Genomic DNA, 18655 nt, shown 5'->3' with positions numbered 1-18655 from the left:
AGTTATTTCTTAGGCACCTCTAAGAAGATCTAGCCATCTTTGCACAGACTGCACTTCATCTCAAAAGCCACTTTAGGAGATGTATCTCAGATACGTAGTTGAGTTGTAAGTGGCAGCAGTACTGATATATGTGCCAGGAACTCAAGCTTAGTCAACTAGAAGATTATATAAAATATCCTCCTGTAGACTTGAAGATGTCAGGTACAAAATAATTCTTGAGAAAATAGTAAAGTGTGAATAAACTGTCCAAGAAGAGATGATGTAGGGAAATTGTTACATTAGATATTGTGAATCACTTGTTCTGCAATAAGATTTCTGAATTTTCTGAAGAAACTTACTGCTATGAAGAATCTCATTGAATTAACCTGCAGTACAGTTCCACATAGCTAATGAGTCCAACCACCCTCAGAAATGTCTTACAGATAAAAGTATGGAAACCTTAGTATCTTAAATTGCATATAAGTTATTACTGGGTTTTTTATTAATACTTTTTATGTACATGTATGAAAATAGACAAATAATTAGTAAATTTACATATGGCCAAATTCACTAGTTATAGAAGTTACTCAATGAAATGAGAAGGCATTGTTATTTTTTAAATAACTAGCAGTATATGTGGCAAATAATCAGCATGCTTGTTGTAAAAGGTAGTTTGCAGTTTGCACTACATAACTGGTCCTTAAATTGCACAGTACTTTCTCTTTCTTGATGTGATGATTGACCATATACAGAATAAACTGAATTATCTAGATACATCTATTTCTCAGTTAAATTGCTGCTTCTGAAAGTGACACATTTATAGTGTGGGCTTGTGCCCAAATACAGAAAAGAAAGTTCTTTGTAAGGTTTCTGAAACTGTGAAATCCATGGGTTACACCTACACCTGGTCAATGCTTTTGTCTTCAGAAAACATGCAGTTAGGATCAAGAGTAATAAGGTACTCTGTGTTCTGGTGATGGACAGAGGTAAGGAAAAAAGATAAATCTTTTGGGGCCAAGGGAAAAGATAAGTCAAAATAGGATATGAGGTAGGGTTTAAAGATTGGACTTCAGAAATGGAAAATAAGTTATTCAGCATACAGTTCAGCATTCTGTTATTTCATATATGAAGGTTGACTGTAACATAAGCAATATTTTTTTAATAAGCATAAGATATTTGTTTATTCTGGTTAGAAAAGAAAACATACAGATTTTTAATATTGACTGCTTCTTTGGCCAGTTAAAGAAATATGATCTCCTTGCTGTTATTACTGAATAAATACAGCTGCACAGATGGCTTTGTTCTGCATGATGAAACGGGATTACCTGAAATGTAGTATTTCATTTGGATACCATTGCATGCATTTGTAAAATGTCATCTGCCCCAACACCACAGTACCATCAACAGGAGTCACTTCCCTGCTGTGTGTCATGAATGTACCTATAAGGCTTTGAAGCCAGTTCAACAAGAAAGTTGCTAGATGCTTTTCATTGTTCTTCTATTAAGTATTTAGATAGTTTTCTTATAATCAGAGTTCTAAAAAATTAGTGAACATACCTAGTTTTTAAAAAAGTTACTCCTGCGGGAAGTGAGTGGCCGGTAGTGAACATTACCTTAACATCCTGCACAGCCTGTTATAAGAGAGATGTTTATTAATCACAAATAAATAGATTTGGATTACATATCCAAATAAGTCATACAGCACCTCTTTTCTATATGATAGATTATCTCTGGTTTCTATAAAGAAAATATTAGCATTAAACTTCTTTATAGACATAGAATATAATTCAGTTTTATTCTTTAAAATGCACCATCTTTTCCTTTACATCCAGATGCTTCATTACTACATCACATCATGCATATCTTATAGACTTTTGTAAGAATGCAGGATTAACACAGAGATGTGCAATTTATAACAATGAAATTTCACTAAATTAGAATGGTTTTGCTTTATTAGCTCATTCTTCTCCATAATCTTCCATAATGCATAGTCAGATTACAATACATGTAAAATAGAAAAAAAATGAATATATTTATTTACATTACTGGTTACGCTTGTCCCACACCAAGGCCACATCTTTAAGACTCTCTCTCTCTCAAAAAAAAAAAAAAAAAAAACCAACACCAAAAAAACAACCCCAATCTAAACAGAGCTGTAAGCATTCCTTTTAAAAAAAATATTTCTATTTCAGGTCAAATTTGTTGTGCACCTTTAATTCAGTGGCAAATTACCAGGAGATGTAGTCAGCTCATATTATAACATGCACAATTGTTTTGACTAGGGTGCTCCATTAAAAATAGTTTATAACAAAAATCTGAGGTAAAGCAGAAGGGCCCTAGGAAATAGTAGGTAGTTGCCTCAGTGGTAAATTTGTAGTAGGAGTAAATTTCAGCAAGTTTGCTGACTTCAGAAAAATACATTTTGTGGCAAAAATTCTTGCTGTGCCTAAGAATAACCATAGCAGAGTTTAAATCAGTGGCACGCATTAAACCAATGCCAGGGAAATGCAAACTAAGCAATGGTAACTATCAAGCAAATTATTTAAAATTCTCTTAATCTAAGAAGTAAAAGTAGTGTTCTCTAGAGGATTTGGTGTATGGCAAGTTAGACAATTATAAATCTTTTCTTTGCTCAGTGTTGTGTTCAATTTTCATACTTTCTAGCATCAGTTTTGTGATTTTTTATGTGAATATCTCTATCATTCAGGTAATTAAAAGCTGTATTTTTTAAAAGCCTCTGTACTTAAAAGCTATAAAGTGAGGCCAATAATTGTGAAGGCAGATACAAGATACAATCTCAAAAGAATTTTAAGAACTTTTAAGCTAATCCTGTGATTTTAAAGATGGAACAATTAGTTTTTAATCAAGTGTGGCAATACTGTTTTTCTTTCGTAATTAACTGTACACAGCTCTGTAAGGCTATAGAACATTGCAGTACCCAGAGGCAGGATCTCTGCTGTAACTCTGAATATCTTGTCTGGAGCTGTCAAAAGCTCAAGCTAACTTTCAGTTTGTTTCCCCAGCTGAAATACTGAAGCAGAGCAGAATCCTTGTCCCGCAGGTAAAGTGAACAGACTTGGGAAATCTGCACAAGAATGTAGGGAAGGAATTTCCCTAATGGCAGGAATAAGTTAAAAAAAATGATCTTTGATGTTCCTGCAGCCTGCAAACAGCGACAGAGGCCATTGCTCACTTTCTTGGAAGCTTTGTAGCCCATGGCTCATCTGATCACATCCTTGCACAGAGCATGATGCAAAGCTTGACTTCAGAGGGAGCAGAATTAGCTTGTAGGAAAAGGCAGGCTGAAATGGTGATGCGTGTCTTGAAAATACAGCCATTTATGTATTCTTTTGCCTTTTTTTTACAATTTGAGAAGGCAGTTTTGGCCTCCAAATACCTAATCATGCAAATTACTCATCTGGGTGTGAAGTCCTCATTGAAATTTGTGAGAGCTTGGAAAACACTGTGCAACACCTGAAGAATCAGTTAAATTCTGAATAAGTTTATAATGTATACTGTTTATAATGTAACACGATTTTTATTATAAAATTGGTTTCTGCAGTTTTCATTATATAGAGCCGTTTTCTAATTGCTTAACTGGAGGTTCAGGCAAAGCACCAGCATCTATATTCAGATCTTCATTTTCTTTTAAGATTACAAATTTTAAGTATTTAAAATATGTATGTTGTTATTGGTAACTATTTTATTAATTGCTTACACAAATAATAAAGATGTATATAAGGTATGAAAATATTACATTGCAAGTTGCACAAATATTGAGCAGTTCGCAAAGAACATAAGCATCTGAATAAGCTGATTACTGCAGTGTACTCTAAATCTTATACAGTGAAGTTGATTTCTTTTAAAAATCAAGTTAAGTTCTTTAAGTAGTAACGCTTTACAGTCTAGAAGTGTTGGACTGCTTAACTTGAATGGAGAAAAAACAAAATGGAAGTTACACACCATTGTGATGGAAACGCTGACTCTGCCAGTGCAGGAACGTCGGAGTATGTCATTTTAACTTTTCTTGCTGGACATACTTAACACCACTAAGGATAAAATTACTTTTTAATTTACAACTTATCTCTCTGCACTTTTTGTAGTGGTCAGAGTTCCCTATTATAATTCTTCCCTAAGGCTATATCTTAAAGTTTCACTTCAGCTGCCATTTTAAATTAACTTTTAAGAGTGTGCAGAAAGGAAAACCTCTCTATTCCTCAGTGACTCTCAAAAAACACAAGTTCCAGCAGGATTATGCATTAGAGAGAACCTTGAACTGTTTTTCTTAAGGCCCTGGTGCTTACTCAGTCAGTGTACTGTTCAACTCTGTTTATATTTTGTTCACAGTCATTAAAAATCCCAGACACATGTGCTAGTATGTATTTCCATGCACGGTGGGTTGTGAGAGCATAAAGGAAAGAAGAGGGAAAAAGAAAGTCATATTGTGTGAATTGCTACTTGATGTCAGTGTGTGTGAATGGCTGCTCACCTGGCATCTGACTGTCCGTCCTTTTTTGTTATTGTTCTAGTTTTGCTGTCATACAATAATGTAGCCAGCAAAGTAGGCTTTGAAACGTGAAATTGAGTATCTTAACCATTGTTCCCCTGCTACTAAAATACCTCTGGTTTGCTTCCTTGGAGAACAGACTTTCTAGTCTAGTGATTATGTTTCAGGCTCTGCATTAAAGACTTAATTGCTATTGTCTTAACATACAGTAGATACAATGTAGGTGAAAACTACATGTAGTTGGAGAAAAGGCAAGGCAAAGAGTGGTACAGTGGAAATGCAGGCAGGAAAAGAACTGGAGGAAAGAGAATGAAGAAGAAAGTAGGAAAGAACAGAGAAGTTCAGTATAATATGAAAGTCGGCAAGATACATAATGACTAATAAAATATTCCAGTTACATAAAATGTATATTCCTTTTTCTTTATTTTCTTGCCAGCCTTTACCTGACATCACTACAGTTCTCTCTCAAGGGAAGAGTCGTCTACAAATTTTCATGAACACTAGTATGGCCTGCAGGAATGCACCCAGGATGGAACCTTGAGTTCTTAGTCTGCGGACCGATATGTACACACATATGCAAAACCTTTTGTTGGTCTCTCTGCCTCTTTTGTTTCTATCTGCACATTTTATACAATATTGAGAACCTACAACAATGGGGTAGGGAAATGAGTAGATAATTTTTGTACTTGCAGGATCCAGAACCTGTGAAATAGATGTATTTTTAAACCAGTATTCTCTATACAGGGAATTCTCTTTTCACAAAGCATCTGCAGTGCAGTTGTTCCTCTGTGGTACTCTCTGTCTTTTGGTTTTGGTTTGGTTTGGGTTTTTTTGGCTCTCCAGAAGCATTATTGCCTTCTCACAGCTAGATCGTAATCCTCTTATCCCCAAGAGGATAAGTAGGCTGGAAAAGATTGGATATGAGTTAATGCTGCCCTAGTTAGCATAAAGCTGGAATTTTCTTGTAAGACTTGCTTTGTGGCTGTTTTTCTGTGTCTAGCCATGAGTCCTTCTGGTTTCTTTGGCTCAGTCTCCCTTTGATACTGATCTGTTACTTGCTTTGGTGATCCCTCTGCAGAAACAGAGTATGCTTCAAAGATTTGTCTTTGAGTGTTTTTCAGTCCTTAGGAGCAGAAACTCCTCTTACCTTGACTACTCCCAGTGTAGTGGCAGTAAGGCTGACGGGGCCTGTAGACAGTAGTTTTGTGCTCTGTAGTAACCCATACTATATAAACAATGGAAAACTAAAATTCAGTCTGTGTTTGGGCAAAAAATACTTGATTTATTTTTATTAGCTGTCCCTTTTTTTAATTCACAAACTCTCTTGAACTGAACTGGCAACTAGCAGGTTATTGCAGGACAAGTATTTCAATTGAGTATTTTCTCATTCACTTAATTTTGATGTAATCTCCAAAAGAAATTCACATTAATTAATCCTCTCCTTTTATCAACATGTAGATAGAAAAGAAAAAAAAATACAATTAGAAAAAGAAAGAGAATATTCCTAAGTCTATTCCAGTGTTCTTCATGTCAAATAGCTCTGCTCTTGGCCATTGTGAAGGTGAATTCTTCTTTCCACAATAAACACCACAGTCCCACACCAGGGCTGTTTCCCATTCATCAAACATCACCTTAATGATTGCTGAGGTAATTTTGTATTGAATTGCTTACTTATGTGTTTTCCTCTGTGGCAGACAGTGTCTGATGTAGCAGGTCAGGACTTGTTTCAGTGGTATGGCACTGATGTGATGCAATGAATCTCTGCCCTAGCCAGTGTTGAGGAATAGCTCCCAGTACTTGAGGCTGACTGTATCTATGTATGAATCAAGGGACAGTGTAGAACTTCTCCTCCTAAGAAAACTGTTTATTAAACGTCATCTGACCAAAAAAAGTATAAATGGATTTTTTGGTTTAGGTTCATGTGCTTATCACAGTTAAATATTTGGGGAACATGGAGTCCGGGAGACAGTAGAAAGCCATACAATGTGAATGAAACTAAAACAGGATCTATCTGAGAAAATAATTAGGCTTGAAGGAGAGGTTTTCCTTTGCAGGATGTTTCTGGAAAGGAAAGAAAAATAGAACTAATGGTTAAGTAGGACCTCATATTACAGGCTGTTGTCTGTGATTGTCTAGAAATTGAATTAACCTCTCTCTTGTGCATATCCTTTAAAATGTAACTTAGGAAAGGCTGCACAGAGGTTAGGACTCTGAAGGTCTAATAAGCAGAAATAGTAGCAGAGGTCCTCACACCGGGAGAAGGGAGGACTTGTGACAAGAGAGGAAAGGAGGGGGAGAGAGGGAAGAGAAATGTTAATTTTGGCAGTCGAGCTGACAGAACAGATTTGTCTCCAAGCCCAGTAGTTGTAAAAGTAGGCCAAAGGGGTCTACTGAGTAAACAAATGGCAGTTTGTTAGTTCCTTCCAAAAATGATACTTTCTGTGTGTACTGTCTGGGCACAACAGAAGACAGAAAAGGAACTTATTAGTCTTTTAATTACAGAAGACAATTGCATGTGACTTTAATGCCACTATCAACATTTTTTTTTTTCACATTCAGGAATAAAATATCTGTTGTTCATAAACACAGAGGGCTTGCCCACAGTTCTAGGTGTTAATCAAGGGGAGTTGTCTTACATGTAAAGCTGTTAGGTTTTGTAACTCTGCATTCTGAAATAAGCATGAAATGTCAAGTTTTTCAATCTAATATTTTCAGAAAAAAAGTTTTGTAACATTTTTTATTTCTTTTAATTACATGTACTTCACTAATAAAAAAAGCACTGTGTAAGCGAGGCAATTCATTTCTTCTAAAGACTCCTCACTGGCTGTTATTTTGTGGTATCTGCCATCCTGTAGTGTTGCATGCTTTTCCTAAATAGGTTGGTTTCTGTAACTCTTTAGGATTACTTTGTTTTGTGGGGACAGGGGAAAGTCATCTGTAAGGAAAAAAGAACATTTTATTCTGAAGTATAACCGGAATGTAACTGCAAAAATTCTCTCATAGACCTGTACAAACTAAAGGAAAAATATCAAATTTTTTGTGACAGATTTTAAGTCTTTAAAATATTTTTTAAAAATACCATTATCTTTTAATTTGAATTGACTGTCCATGAATTTCTGTGGTTATATTTGTTAAAAAAAATCCTTACTACAGTAGGAAACTAAAAGTGTACGGGGGGAAAAGAATGAAAGATGACTTTTGAAGCTTGCTGTCAAGAATTTGTCTTTATCCTCACCACAGCAATATTTGAATTTTTGGGGGGGGGGTAGAGGAAGAAGAGGGAAAGGAAGGAGAGAGAGAATATGGAAAAGCACAGACTAGGATTATAGGGTGAGAGGAAGGGAAGGAAGAGTGGTAAAGATCAGACTGAGTTTGTAGGACTGGAGCAGGAATAACAAGCTCAGAAAGACTTGGCAAAATTTGGTTTTGGGACATAGTGAAAATCTGAGAACGGAAAGAAGACTGATCCCTAATGATTTTCCTTTAGTGACTCACCAATCTACCACTCCTCACAAAAATGCATAGTGGCCCCTGTAAAAAAAAAGAATTATCCCCTTCTCATACTTGCTGGGCTTCTAGAGATATAGATAAATCAGGGAGCAGCCTATGAGAACAGAACTAGCTGATAGGAGGGAATCAAACAGAAAAAAGATGTGAGCTGGTACGTTCATCGCAGCAATGCGGACTGAAAACATGGACTAGCTTTTCGGGCAGCCTGCACTGGAAAATGCTTGGTTGACCCAATGTAAACAAAATACGGTATGCTTTTGCCTAGCAATAAATCACCCCAGATAAGTGTCTCTTTTGCCTGTACCTATACCCAGCAGTTTTACTGGGGCATGCCTTTTTGGTAGTAGAACATGTATTATATACAAACATAAAAACCCAGGGCTAGAAAACCAGTTTTTGTTCCTGATCTGAGGCAGGAGTAAACCTTTTCAAAGTTTAGCAATATGGAGCCTGTATTATGGGATTATATTAGTTTGACTGGGCATGATATACAAAAATCAAATATCCTGTGTGGAGAACCAGTGAGTATTAGGAAGAAGGGAGTAGCAAGTTAAATTTAAATGGATTAGACTGTGGTCAAAGCAAGCTAGTACATAAGATATGTAGAAAGCATTAATTCTACCAAAACAGGACAGGGAATAGTTTTATATTGTAGGTGTGTACAATTTTCTTAGCATTCAAAAATTTCTCACTACCTTTTAAGCAAAGTTTATTCCAGCAAGCTTTTTCTTTGCAAATGCCATTAAACACTTCAAAGCACCATGTGCTGCTTTCAGTAGTAATTTAGATTTTTGAGGCAGAGTGTAATGTCTTCTTGTGTGCGATGAGCCTGAACCAATCTTTTATGTTCTTTTCTTCTTTGGCTTTCTAAATGTGTGTGGGCTGCAGATGGTTCTGTGAAGGAAAAGAACTCCAGAATTCCCCTGACATTCAGATCCGTTCTGGAAGTGGAGGACTTCATTCACTAATTATAGCAGAAGCCTTTGAAGACGATACTGGACGCTATACTTGTCTGGCTTCAAATTCTGTTGGTTCAGATAGTACATCAGCTGAAATATTCATCGAAGGTAAGAGGTGAAATAATAAGATATTTGATACATACAGGAAAAGATAACCGAGCTGAAGTGTACTTTTTGGTTCAGTATATTAAGATTACAATTGCTTTGGTGGTATTTTTATGGTGTTCCTCTACTTCCCTTTAATGCAACACATTTTCAACATCAAGTCGTATTAATTCAGGTATTTCAAGGAATGTCCCAAGAATCAGTGGTTAGATTGCTATTTATTTAGGGTACAAGTAAGATAAAGAATGGAAAAGGAGGAAAAAGCAGAACTTTTGGCATATGGTTAGCTTTTAAGTAGTACCCTCTGTAAATCAAAGATTTGACTGGTGATATCAATAATGATTTTCATGATAGCAGTAATCCCTGCCTCAGTTCTGAACTTCCTCCCAGTGCACATAGAAGTGGCTGCCCCAAGTCAGTCTTCTTCAGTCAAGTGTAAATGTATTATAATTCTTAATTTTTGGTACACTGACTTTAAGTCAGTGTAAAAGTCAGCCATACTGGTTTTGTCCAGAAGCAACTGCTAGTAATTGTCAAAATATTTCTTGGCTTTGAAATTAGGTATAATTCAAGTATTATTTTCTCTGAGGATAGTTAACACTTGACCATGAGTAAAATTATTATTTTTTTAGTGGAGTATTGTATTCCAGGCTTGAATACTGATTTTTATTTTAATTTATGCATCTTTCAAAAAATTTGGTAATATGTATTTTTACCAGTTTTGTAACTCACTAAAATTAATTTAAATGGTTATTTGAAAGCATAAAACAAATTAATATAACAAATACTCATAACAAATCTGAATAATACCATACCAAAATGATTAAATAGCTTTTGATTAACAAAGCAATAAACTTTTCACTATAAATCAGCTAAATTGTGACAGATGAGCATTCATAGGGTTTCTTTCATTATGTTTTTTATTCTCAGAAATTTGTTATCCTGCATTGGGGTATAATAGCAAAATCCCCAAGACTTCTCTGAATCTCACGGATTCTAGTAAGACTTTTCTTTACAGTCGTAAGCATGATTTCAGAAATACTCAGACATAGTACAAATATATAATACTGTGTGAAGTTATAATAACAGAAGCAACACTGGAAAAAGAAACAGCTAGGTGGAGAGATACAGTGAGTAAAACAATTCCTTTTTTGAGGTCTTGAAATGTCTTACTATGTGGAGTTGTTATCTTGAAGTTTTGCAACATGTAACTTTGAGAGTGTTGTATAAGTCATTAGGCTATTCCCCTATGATCTTTACAGAAACCAGCTTGTCATACAAGCTTTGTATGTTGATAGTCTTGATGACACTGAAGCCTAATATTTTCCTCTGTGCGGCAGGCCCAGCCACACAAGACCTGGTTATCCTTTGCTCATGCGAAATACTTTCATGTAGACCCACTTTGCTTCTCTTTTCTTACCTTTTCTGTGCTACTTGTTGCTTTGGTCTTTGTAGTTTAAACTTTGTAAATAAATAGGGTACTTGGGTGCCTCAGTCCAAGCTTTGTTTTGTTTCACTGGTATCAGTCTATGCTATACTATGCATAATGATTATGAATTGCTTATGATTTGTATTACAAATACAGCTATCCATATGTATGCACAAATACGTTGAAGAATAATATGTCCTGCATAAATGTCTAGAACAAATGTTGTGTGAAGTACCAGTTGTTAGGAAAAATTAAGACAAAGTGAATAAATGCCTTCATATTTTTTTTCTTTAAGTGAGTTCAGGCTATTCCCAAACACATACATTATATCAAGACTTCCACTGACAAGAAATACCGGTACATAAATGTTATGTACAGGTTAATATAAATAGTCTGAACTGTGGAGATAGTGGGTAGCAAGTTTAGTCTGAAAATGTCTTGCTATACTGAGTTGCTCTTACTTAAGGTTGAAGATCTTTTATCTGTGTATAAGTCATATGTTTGCTTAAGCTTTAAGTTTTAACATTCAAGTAAATAAAATTATACATTTCCAGTAGAGGACTAGTAGTAGTCAGCATTTTTTTTCCCTTTTTTGGCCATATTTGCTTCAATATGAAGGAAGACAACTAAGAGCCTAGGGAAAACAGTTTGCAGTTACATTGGTATGGTTGTGATTTCTGCAACTGTCTAAAGTACATAGTTACAATCTTTATCAGATAAGAAAAACTGCAGTAGTTTCCTACAGAGAATTCCGAACTCTTGAAGTGAAATGCAAAAGTAGCATAGCTTTTTCTTTAGAATTTAAACATTAATAAATCAGTAAAGGAATATAAGATTACTGAAAATACTTTCTTTTCCAGGTGCCAGTTCCACAGATTCAGAGAGTGAAAGTTTAATTTTCAAATCAAAATCTGGAGCTATGCCACAGTAAGTGTGCAGAGTAGAACCAATGATGTGCAAATGTTCTTAAGAAGGGGCACTGGAAAATCTTTGGTAGTTTTAGATCTCAATAAGCATCTGGGCTATATTTGTGTATGTCTTGTCTTTTCTCCTCTCATGTGATATAAAAGTGTAGTATTGTAACTATAATTGTATTAGTGTGCTTGTTCTGTCAGAGAAGTCTGGCCCTACTCTGACAACTCTATTGTTGATATCAGCTTTTCATATTTATTTGTTATCACCCTGTGCCTCCAAAAAACCATGCAGAGGCCTACAATTAAAGAAACAAAATGCATTTTAGTTCGTATCTTAAATCAGCCTTTTTATTGGCTGTGAAAGTGTAAATTACACAAAGATTGTGTTCTACTCAAGCTTCCTCCAATGTTGATCTTTGCAGCTGATAATGACATATTTAAAGATGTAGAAAATACAAGGTGGCTTATGGGTTACAAACTAACATATTCTGATTTTGGATCTTATTAAGTGCTTGCCATTTTCTTCTTTTTTCAGGGCCCAGAAGAAAACCACCTCCGTTTCCTTGACAATAGGATCTTCTACACCAAAGTCTGGGGTCACCACAGCTGTAATTCAACCTATCTCTGTGCCCAGTCAGCAGGTATTTTTAGACACCAATTTCTAAATTAGTAGAAGTATTTTAAATTTTATTTCAAAATTTGTAAGTCCTGAAAAACTCTGTCATTTTGAGGAATTATATTACTGAACTATGAATTTACGTTATTATATTAAGAATGTTTAAAAATATTAAGTATATATCTAGTGAATGGGGCATAAAAGTAAATATGCATATGGATTCTTACACAGTATATATCAACACAGCATGTAAGCAGCTGACAGATCTGGTGATGATGAAAATTACAGAGTATATCACTTAATAGTGGCCTGTTCCAATTCCAAAAGATGTAATCAAATTAATGACAGCAATATTTTGTAGAAAAACTTAGACATTTTGTTATTAAATTAAATAGTGTTGTCATTTCTTTGGGTCTTTTAGAGAAGATTAAATTTTACTACCTAGAAGTTCAATATAGAAAATCAGTGTTCATTAGTTAGTCAAGGGATGTAATAACAGGAGAGGCAAAAATGCTTCAGTGCAAAGGACTTACTTGAATGATATTAACAGGAGTCAAACTCTCAAAACACCTCAAGGCAAAGACAGTTGGATACAAAATTCTCATGGGAAGTATAGAAGCCTTTAAAGCTTGCATTTTGATTTGAGAAATAAAACAGATGTGAAATAGTGATGTCACCGAAGAAGCGTGCTAGCATGAGAACACCATAATAAGATGTGCATTTGAGAGTTTGCATTATTGCATAAGTATATGCAGGCCATATTGTTGAAACCAATATTCTTACCATTTTATCACATTGTTGCACTGCTTTGCAGGTTCAAAGCCCTCCTTCACACCTGCACCGTCTGGATGGACCCAAGCCTATCTCTTCTGCACCCATTTTTACAAAGGTATGTTTTATCCATCGTGAGTTTCATATCACACTCCTATAGTCCAGAAGGAAATATTAAAATGATATATCCTAATGCAGGAATGTTTGGTCGTGTTAAAAGTTTTACAGTTTTCATTATCCTTTTTCGTATTAATGACTTCCTAAGAAAATACTTTTCCACTGTAACAATGAAGTTATTGTACATTGTACCCTATTAAAATCACTAGCAGAATTACATGCATATTGTGTGTTCGTCTTATGCCCATGACTGCCCTCCACTGAGAAATCCTTGATTCCTGAGAATTCAAGAGTTCGTGAACTTGATGAATACTTGTCATTCAAGAGTTCCTTCTTGAGAAAGAACAAATACCACAGGCTTTTTAACTTTGTTTTAGGAAAAAAATCCATGTAGGTATGTTAGTTAAAAAAGCAGTTCAGATATTCTTCATTGGGATGTCTTGTAAAATATAAGGCATAGAATCATAGAATGATTTAGGTTGGAAAAGACCTTTAGGATCATTGAGTCCAACCGTAAACCTAAGACTGGCAAGTCCACCACTAAACCATGTCCCTAAGCATCACATTTGCATATCTTTAAACACCTCCAGGGATGGTGACTCCACGACTTCCCTGGGCAGCCTGTCCCAATGCTTGACAACCCTTTCAGTGAAGAAATCTTTCCTAATATCCAATCTAAACCTCCCCTGGCACAGCTTGAGGACATTTCCTCTTGTCCTATTGCTTGTTACTTGGGAGAAGAGACCAACACCCACCTCACTACAATGTCCTTTCAGGTAGTTGTAGAGAGCAATAAGGTCTCCCCTCAGCCTCCTCTTCTCCAGACTAAACAACCGCAGTTCCCTTGGCCGCTCCCCATAAGACTTGCTCTCCAGACCCTTCACCAGATTCGTTGCCCTTCTTTGGACATACTCCAGCAACTCAGTGCCCTTCTTGTAGTAAGGGGTCCAACACTAAACACAGTATTTGAGGTGCGGCCTCACCAGTGCTGTGTACAGGGGCGTGATCACTTCCCTACTGCTGCTGGCTACACTATTATACATGGACCTTCTAGAAGGGAAACTTTTATTCAGTAATTCCTAAGTAACTTTTTAAGTCCATATTTATCTTCACATTCATCAAACTTCAGAACTGGGAATTAGGTAACAGCAAAAAGGACAGCATATTTCCCTAATCTCTAATGTACAAGTTTAACCGAAAATATGATTTTCATTATGCCTCAAACCATCATCTCTATAGCAGTAACTATAATTTAATCACCATTGTTGACATCAAAATGAATATAAGAAGGCATTTCTGCTTATTACTTCAGAAAAACAGTTGACTAAACGCTAATATGGAACAGCAAGTAGTTTTGCATAAAGATAAGTAAGAGTAAACCCTGTTCTCCACAACCATCTAGCTTGGCTCCATCATATCCCTTTCTCATGTCAGGAATGGTCTGATTCTATCCCTCATAATTCTGCACTGATATTGCAGGTATCACAGGAGAGTGAATAGTGGAGGTGCAAGGGATTAAAGAATGTGGTTACTGCAAGGTAGGGAGGCAGGCAACTTCCTAGTAAGAGTGGGAAATAGGAGAAATCCAGCCCTCATTCAGGAGCTACCCAAGCAATCAAAGCTCCACTGTTCCTTCCCAGTCCTCGTATCTCTTGTCCCTGAAATCCAATATTAACTGTCTTAAGCCAGCTGGAACATACCAAACCAAACCAACTTCAGTTACAGAAGAAGTGAACCAGATATGAACAACAAAAAATACGCTTAATCCAGCTTCCTGATGTAAATTTCTGTCTATAGAAACTTCGGGGAACAACCCAAAGATTTTTTAGGTTTCCATGTAACAAATTTCTTACATATTTGATTAACTAGAGATCTATGAATAGTAACTAGGGATAACTCTGAGCTTAGACCTAACTTCAAGTGCTTTGCTTCATCAAGGCCTAAACGTTGTTAATAAACTGGACAGGGAATGAGACAGCCAGTACAGTAAAAAAGACTCTGATTATAATCTTAAGATGGATACTAAGACAAAAATACTGGCTGTCTCCTGTCAATTCTGTTAGTTAAAATACTGCGTTTCTCCTCTCTTACTGTAGTTCTTCATCAAAGGTTTAGGCTCTTCCTGAAATTTTTCAGATGTATATAAGGATTTATTACAGCCATAATACTGTCTCAGAAGGTACCCGTAAACAAGCTGATATTTCCTAATCATATTTGTGTCATCTAATTTTGCTTGGTTGTTTATAAACGGCTCAAAGGAAAAGCAACTCCCCATTCTAGAGGCTGACCTGAAAGCAGTGCAGCTACTCTCTCAGGACCAAGTAAATCAATGTGTAGTTAGTGGCAGAATTTTCATTTCACCTTGTGGAAGAAGGATGAAAAATGAAAGGTCAGACTGCAGCTATCTTCTTGTGCTGGTCTGAGGAATTAAATACTTCTACACCTTTCCCAGCTTTGGTCATATAAAGAATGTATTTGAAAATAACCTATTCAGGCATTTTTAACTATATAGCTGATACATTAAATTTTATCAGAGTGAAAATACAGCTCACAGAAAACGTCTATTGCAAAAATGTAATGACACGATAAAATACAGTTGAAGTACAGAGGGAAGAAAATACTATTTTTAAGAATGTTAAATCCTCCTGGTTCATTTGAATTGTGATTTTTATATTTCAGGAGCTACAAAACTCCACAGCATCTGAGGGACAAGTCGTGGTTTTGGAATGCAGGGTCAGAGGACCCCCTCCCATTCATGTTAAGTGGTTTCGACAGGGTGTTGAAATTCAAGATTCTCCTGACTTCAGAATTCTCCAAAAAAGTAAGGCAGTAATCTGAAGTGGCTACTTTTGATACGAGGTGGGGAAAGATCATGAAATTAGTCTGTCAGGATTGAGTTTTGGATAGACTCCTCTCTTCCTCCCATTTCAGCAATTATAATGGCTAGAAGTAATAACTGAACTACTGCTACAAACAGACAATTTAAGTCTTCCTTATTTTGCAGTGCATCCGCACAGATTCTGTACTTGTCTGCAGTATTTCAGTATAATATGTTCATTCAGTATACTGTTGTTTATTAATGTAATCTCTAATACCATTTTCTTGTTTGTTTCCCCTCCTTATGATGTGATATACAGAGCCACGATCTGCAACTGAACCTGGTAAGAATCATATGAAAAAATGATCTCTTGATTCACTAGCTTTTTGTGTTTGTACTGAAGCCATAAATAGAAAAGTGTTTCTGCTGAGTATTGGTAATATGAAACCCCCTTAAAGACAATGTTTCTTTATCACACCTTCAGAATGCTACACTGTCCTTTACATCAATTCTTTTAATAGTCGAACAGTAAATTCCATTTAGACCAGCAAGGAGAGTCTCACAGCTTAAACTTTGAAGCAAACTTCATTCTGAGAAAATGAGCAATTTGCATGCTACTGAGGAAAAAGAACGAATCCCACAAAATTCCATTACCCAAGTTGTACTCAGAAGAGTTTCATAACACCCAACCACTAAATGCTAGTTTTGCCAATCTAGTTTGGCATATGTGAAGTGTCTTAAGTGCAAGTAAAAGCTGATCCTCAAAAACAAGGGCACATTGAATTTTTCTAGCCTACTTGCAAGAGAAAAGTCCTAGATTTCAGCAAGCAAAAAGTGTTCTTCCAGCTACAGGTTTTCTCTGGCTGCTTCATTTTCCCATTATACATCACTATATATTGTGGTATTTTCTTGAATAGTAAGTGGATGCTAAAAGGAGGAGAATGTTTGTTCTTTTCTTTAATGTTTCTATGTCAAACAACATGTAAAAGAGAAGACAGTGATATGGTCTGAGCCTTGCTTTAAGAGGGTGGCTGATTGTGACTGAACGTGTTTGAATTTGGAGAGATTTTTAGTTATGGAGTAGAAAGATAAAACAGAAAAGTTTTCTAAGACCTGGGTATTCCCAAAGAATGTCTCTGAACTGAAGGACCTTAGCAACGGGGGGATGTTTTAAACTTTGAGGGGTTGCATTGGCAGTCTTTGACTGCAGGGTGAACACACTTCGCAGCTGAGTGATGTTTGTAAAGTAGCAGTGTGGCTATGAGGATACGGACTAGGAAGAAGTAGCAAAGGATTAATCCTAGGAGAAATGCAGCTTTCACTTAGCTTTCACAGAAAGGAGAGGAGGTAAAGAGGGAAAAAGATTTTGCTTTTTTTTGTCAGTTATTCGCTAATTTTCTTACTGCTTCACAAAATTGTTATATACCTGTTATACTTCATGACCATCATACATATATGTATATATGCACACACACATGCGCACACACACACACGCATGCTCTATCCTGACAGTTAATATTATTAATTGTGGTGTGCACCATCATCACCTCTAGTAACAGCTGATGCCCAGAATACACGTGACTGAATGATTTGATTTATGGAGACTTGAAATGTGAGCCATGTGAAGGAAAGAACAGTGCTGGAAAACCAAATTAACCTCTAATGAGGAATTAAAACATGTCCAAGTGCTAACAATAGGTTATTGGTAGTTGATAATCATAACCCAAACTTTAAGGTTTTAAAATTGTAAGTTACAGTACAAAACAGTTTGAGGAGAGTTTCAATATCATATCAAGCCTTTGGATATGAAAAGAAGTAAAGGAGAATAGATTTGTGTTGAAATATGTTCAATTCTCTATCTTTCTTGGAACATTTTCCTGTAATATAACAAAATAAGTCTCTCAACTTAGCTTTTCTTGATATCTTTAAAAAACTGGATTGACTTTTTCCCCTTCCCAGAGAAACTTATTTCCTGTCCAAGTAGTAACATCTTTTCTATATTTAATTTACCACCATAGTACCTAGTATATCTAACTCACAGTTACTAGGAGCTTCTTTTCTACAGAGTCACTTGAACTGCGTTCACTCTCTACTTTAACATCATAGAAAGTATCTGAAAGGACAGAAACTTTACACAAAAGTTTCTATGAAGACTTTACTAGCATATCTTAGGGTTTTTCTTTTTAATATCTAATTTGAAACTCTTCTGTCAAAACTCACAATCATGAATAATGTTTGCTTATCTTTGGTAATCTTTTTTTACCCCTACCCCCTCTTTAGGCAACATAGTGTGAATAATGCTAGATGAACAAAATAATTTAGAGTAGGAGTGCAATGTTATGTAGTTGAAAGGAGAAGCACTTCTTTGCTTGAGACAAAAGATTCAAATGCCATTGTGTGAATACCTGAGTTGTGTATTATGTGTCTTGCTAGAAGGCTTTTTTCATGGACAACACAGTAATTTTCAGCATTGTTAGTTGGAAGGTTCTTATAGCTTATCTGACAGATATTACTGTGGAATAAGTAAGAATATTCATGATAATTCACAAAGCTAACGATTTCCTTTCATAACTGCCACCTGAAATGGGAAATAGAAGGTGGGATTCTGAGTCCAAAAAGATCATCACTTTGCCAACCCTCTCACATAACTGCACCGTCACGTTGATGTTGCTGAATGCTTTCCTTGCCATGTCTGGTTAGCTTTCAAATCTTGGGAGAAGATACCTGAAGCCTTCTAAAGAGTACTAGGGAATGGACCCTTACATGAAAGGTGCATTTCTTGAGTTTTCACGGATACAGGAAAGTAATTTAATATCAACATATCTCATACTACTCTCAAGGTGGGTCGCAAGGCAAGAGTAGGAAGGTACCTCAAAATACTATTTTGGTATCTGTATTGTTGCAGTTTAATAGACATAAGAGTAGTGAAT

General features: G+C 35.9%; 1 protein-coding gene across 2 annotated transcripts in view; it reads left to right on the top strand.

Annotated features, from left to right (window-relative positions):
• Positions 1 to 18655, top strand: part of PALLD (palladin, cytoskeletal associated protein) — a 205843-nt gene that overhangs the window by 63528 nt on the left and 123660 nt on the right. For both annotated transcript variants that reach the window (XM_064449749.1, XM_064449747.1), the window contains exons 2-7: positions 8885 to 9063; positions 11350 to 11416; positions 11939 to 12044; positions 12834 to 12908; positions 15587 to 15728; positions 16045 to 16068. In XM_064449749.1, coding sequence (XP_064305819.1) covers positions 8885 to 9063; positions 11350 to 11416; positions 11939 to 12044; positions 12834 to 12908; positions 15587 to 15728; positions 16045 to 16068 — 593 coding nt within the window. The remainder of the gene's footprint in view (positions 1 to 8884; positions 9064 to 11349; positions 11417 to 11938; positions 12045 to 12833; positions 12909 to 15586; positions 15729 to 16044; positions 16069 to 18655) is intronic.

This window comes from Phalacrocorax carbo, chromosome 4, assembly GCF_963921805.1.
Source record: "Phalacrocorax carbo chromosome 4, bPhaCar2.1, whole genome shotgun sequence".
Lineage (NCBI taxonomy): Eukaryota > Metazoa > Chordata > Aves > Suliformes > Phalacrocoracidae > Phalacrocorax > Phalacrocorax carbo.
The sequence above is the reverse complement of the archived record's forward strand: the minus strand, read 5'-3'. Positions and strand labels throughout refer to the sequence as shown.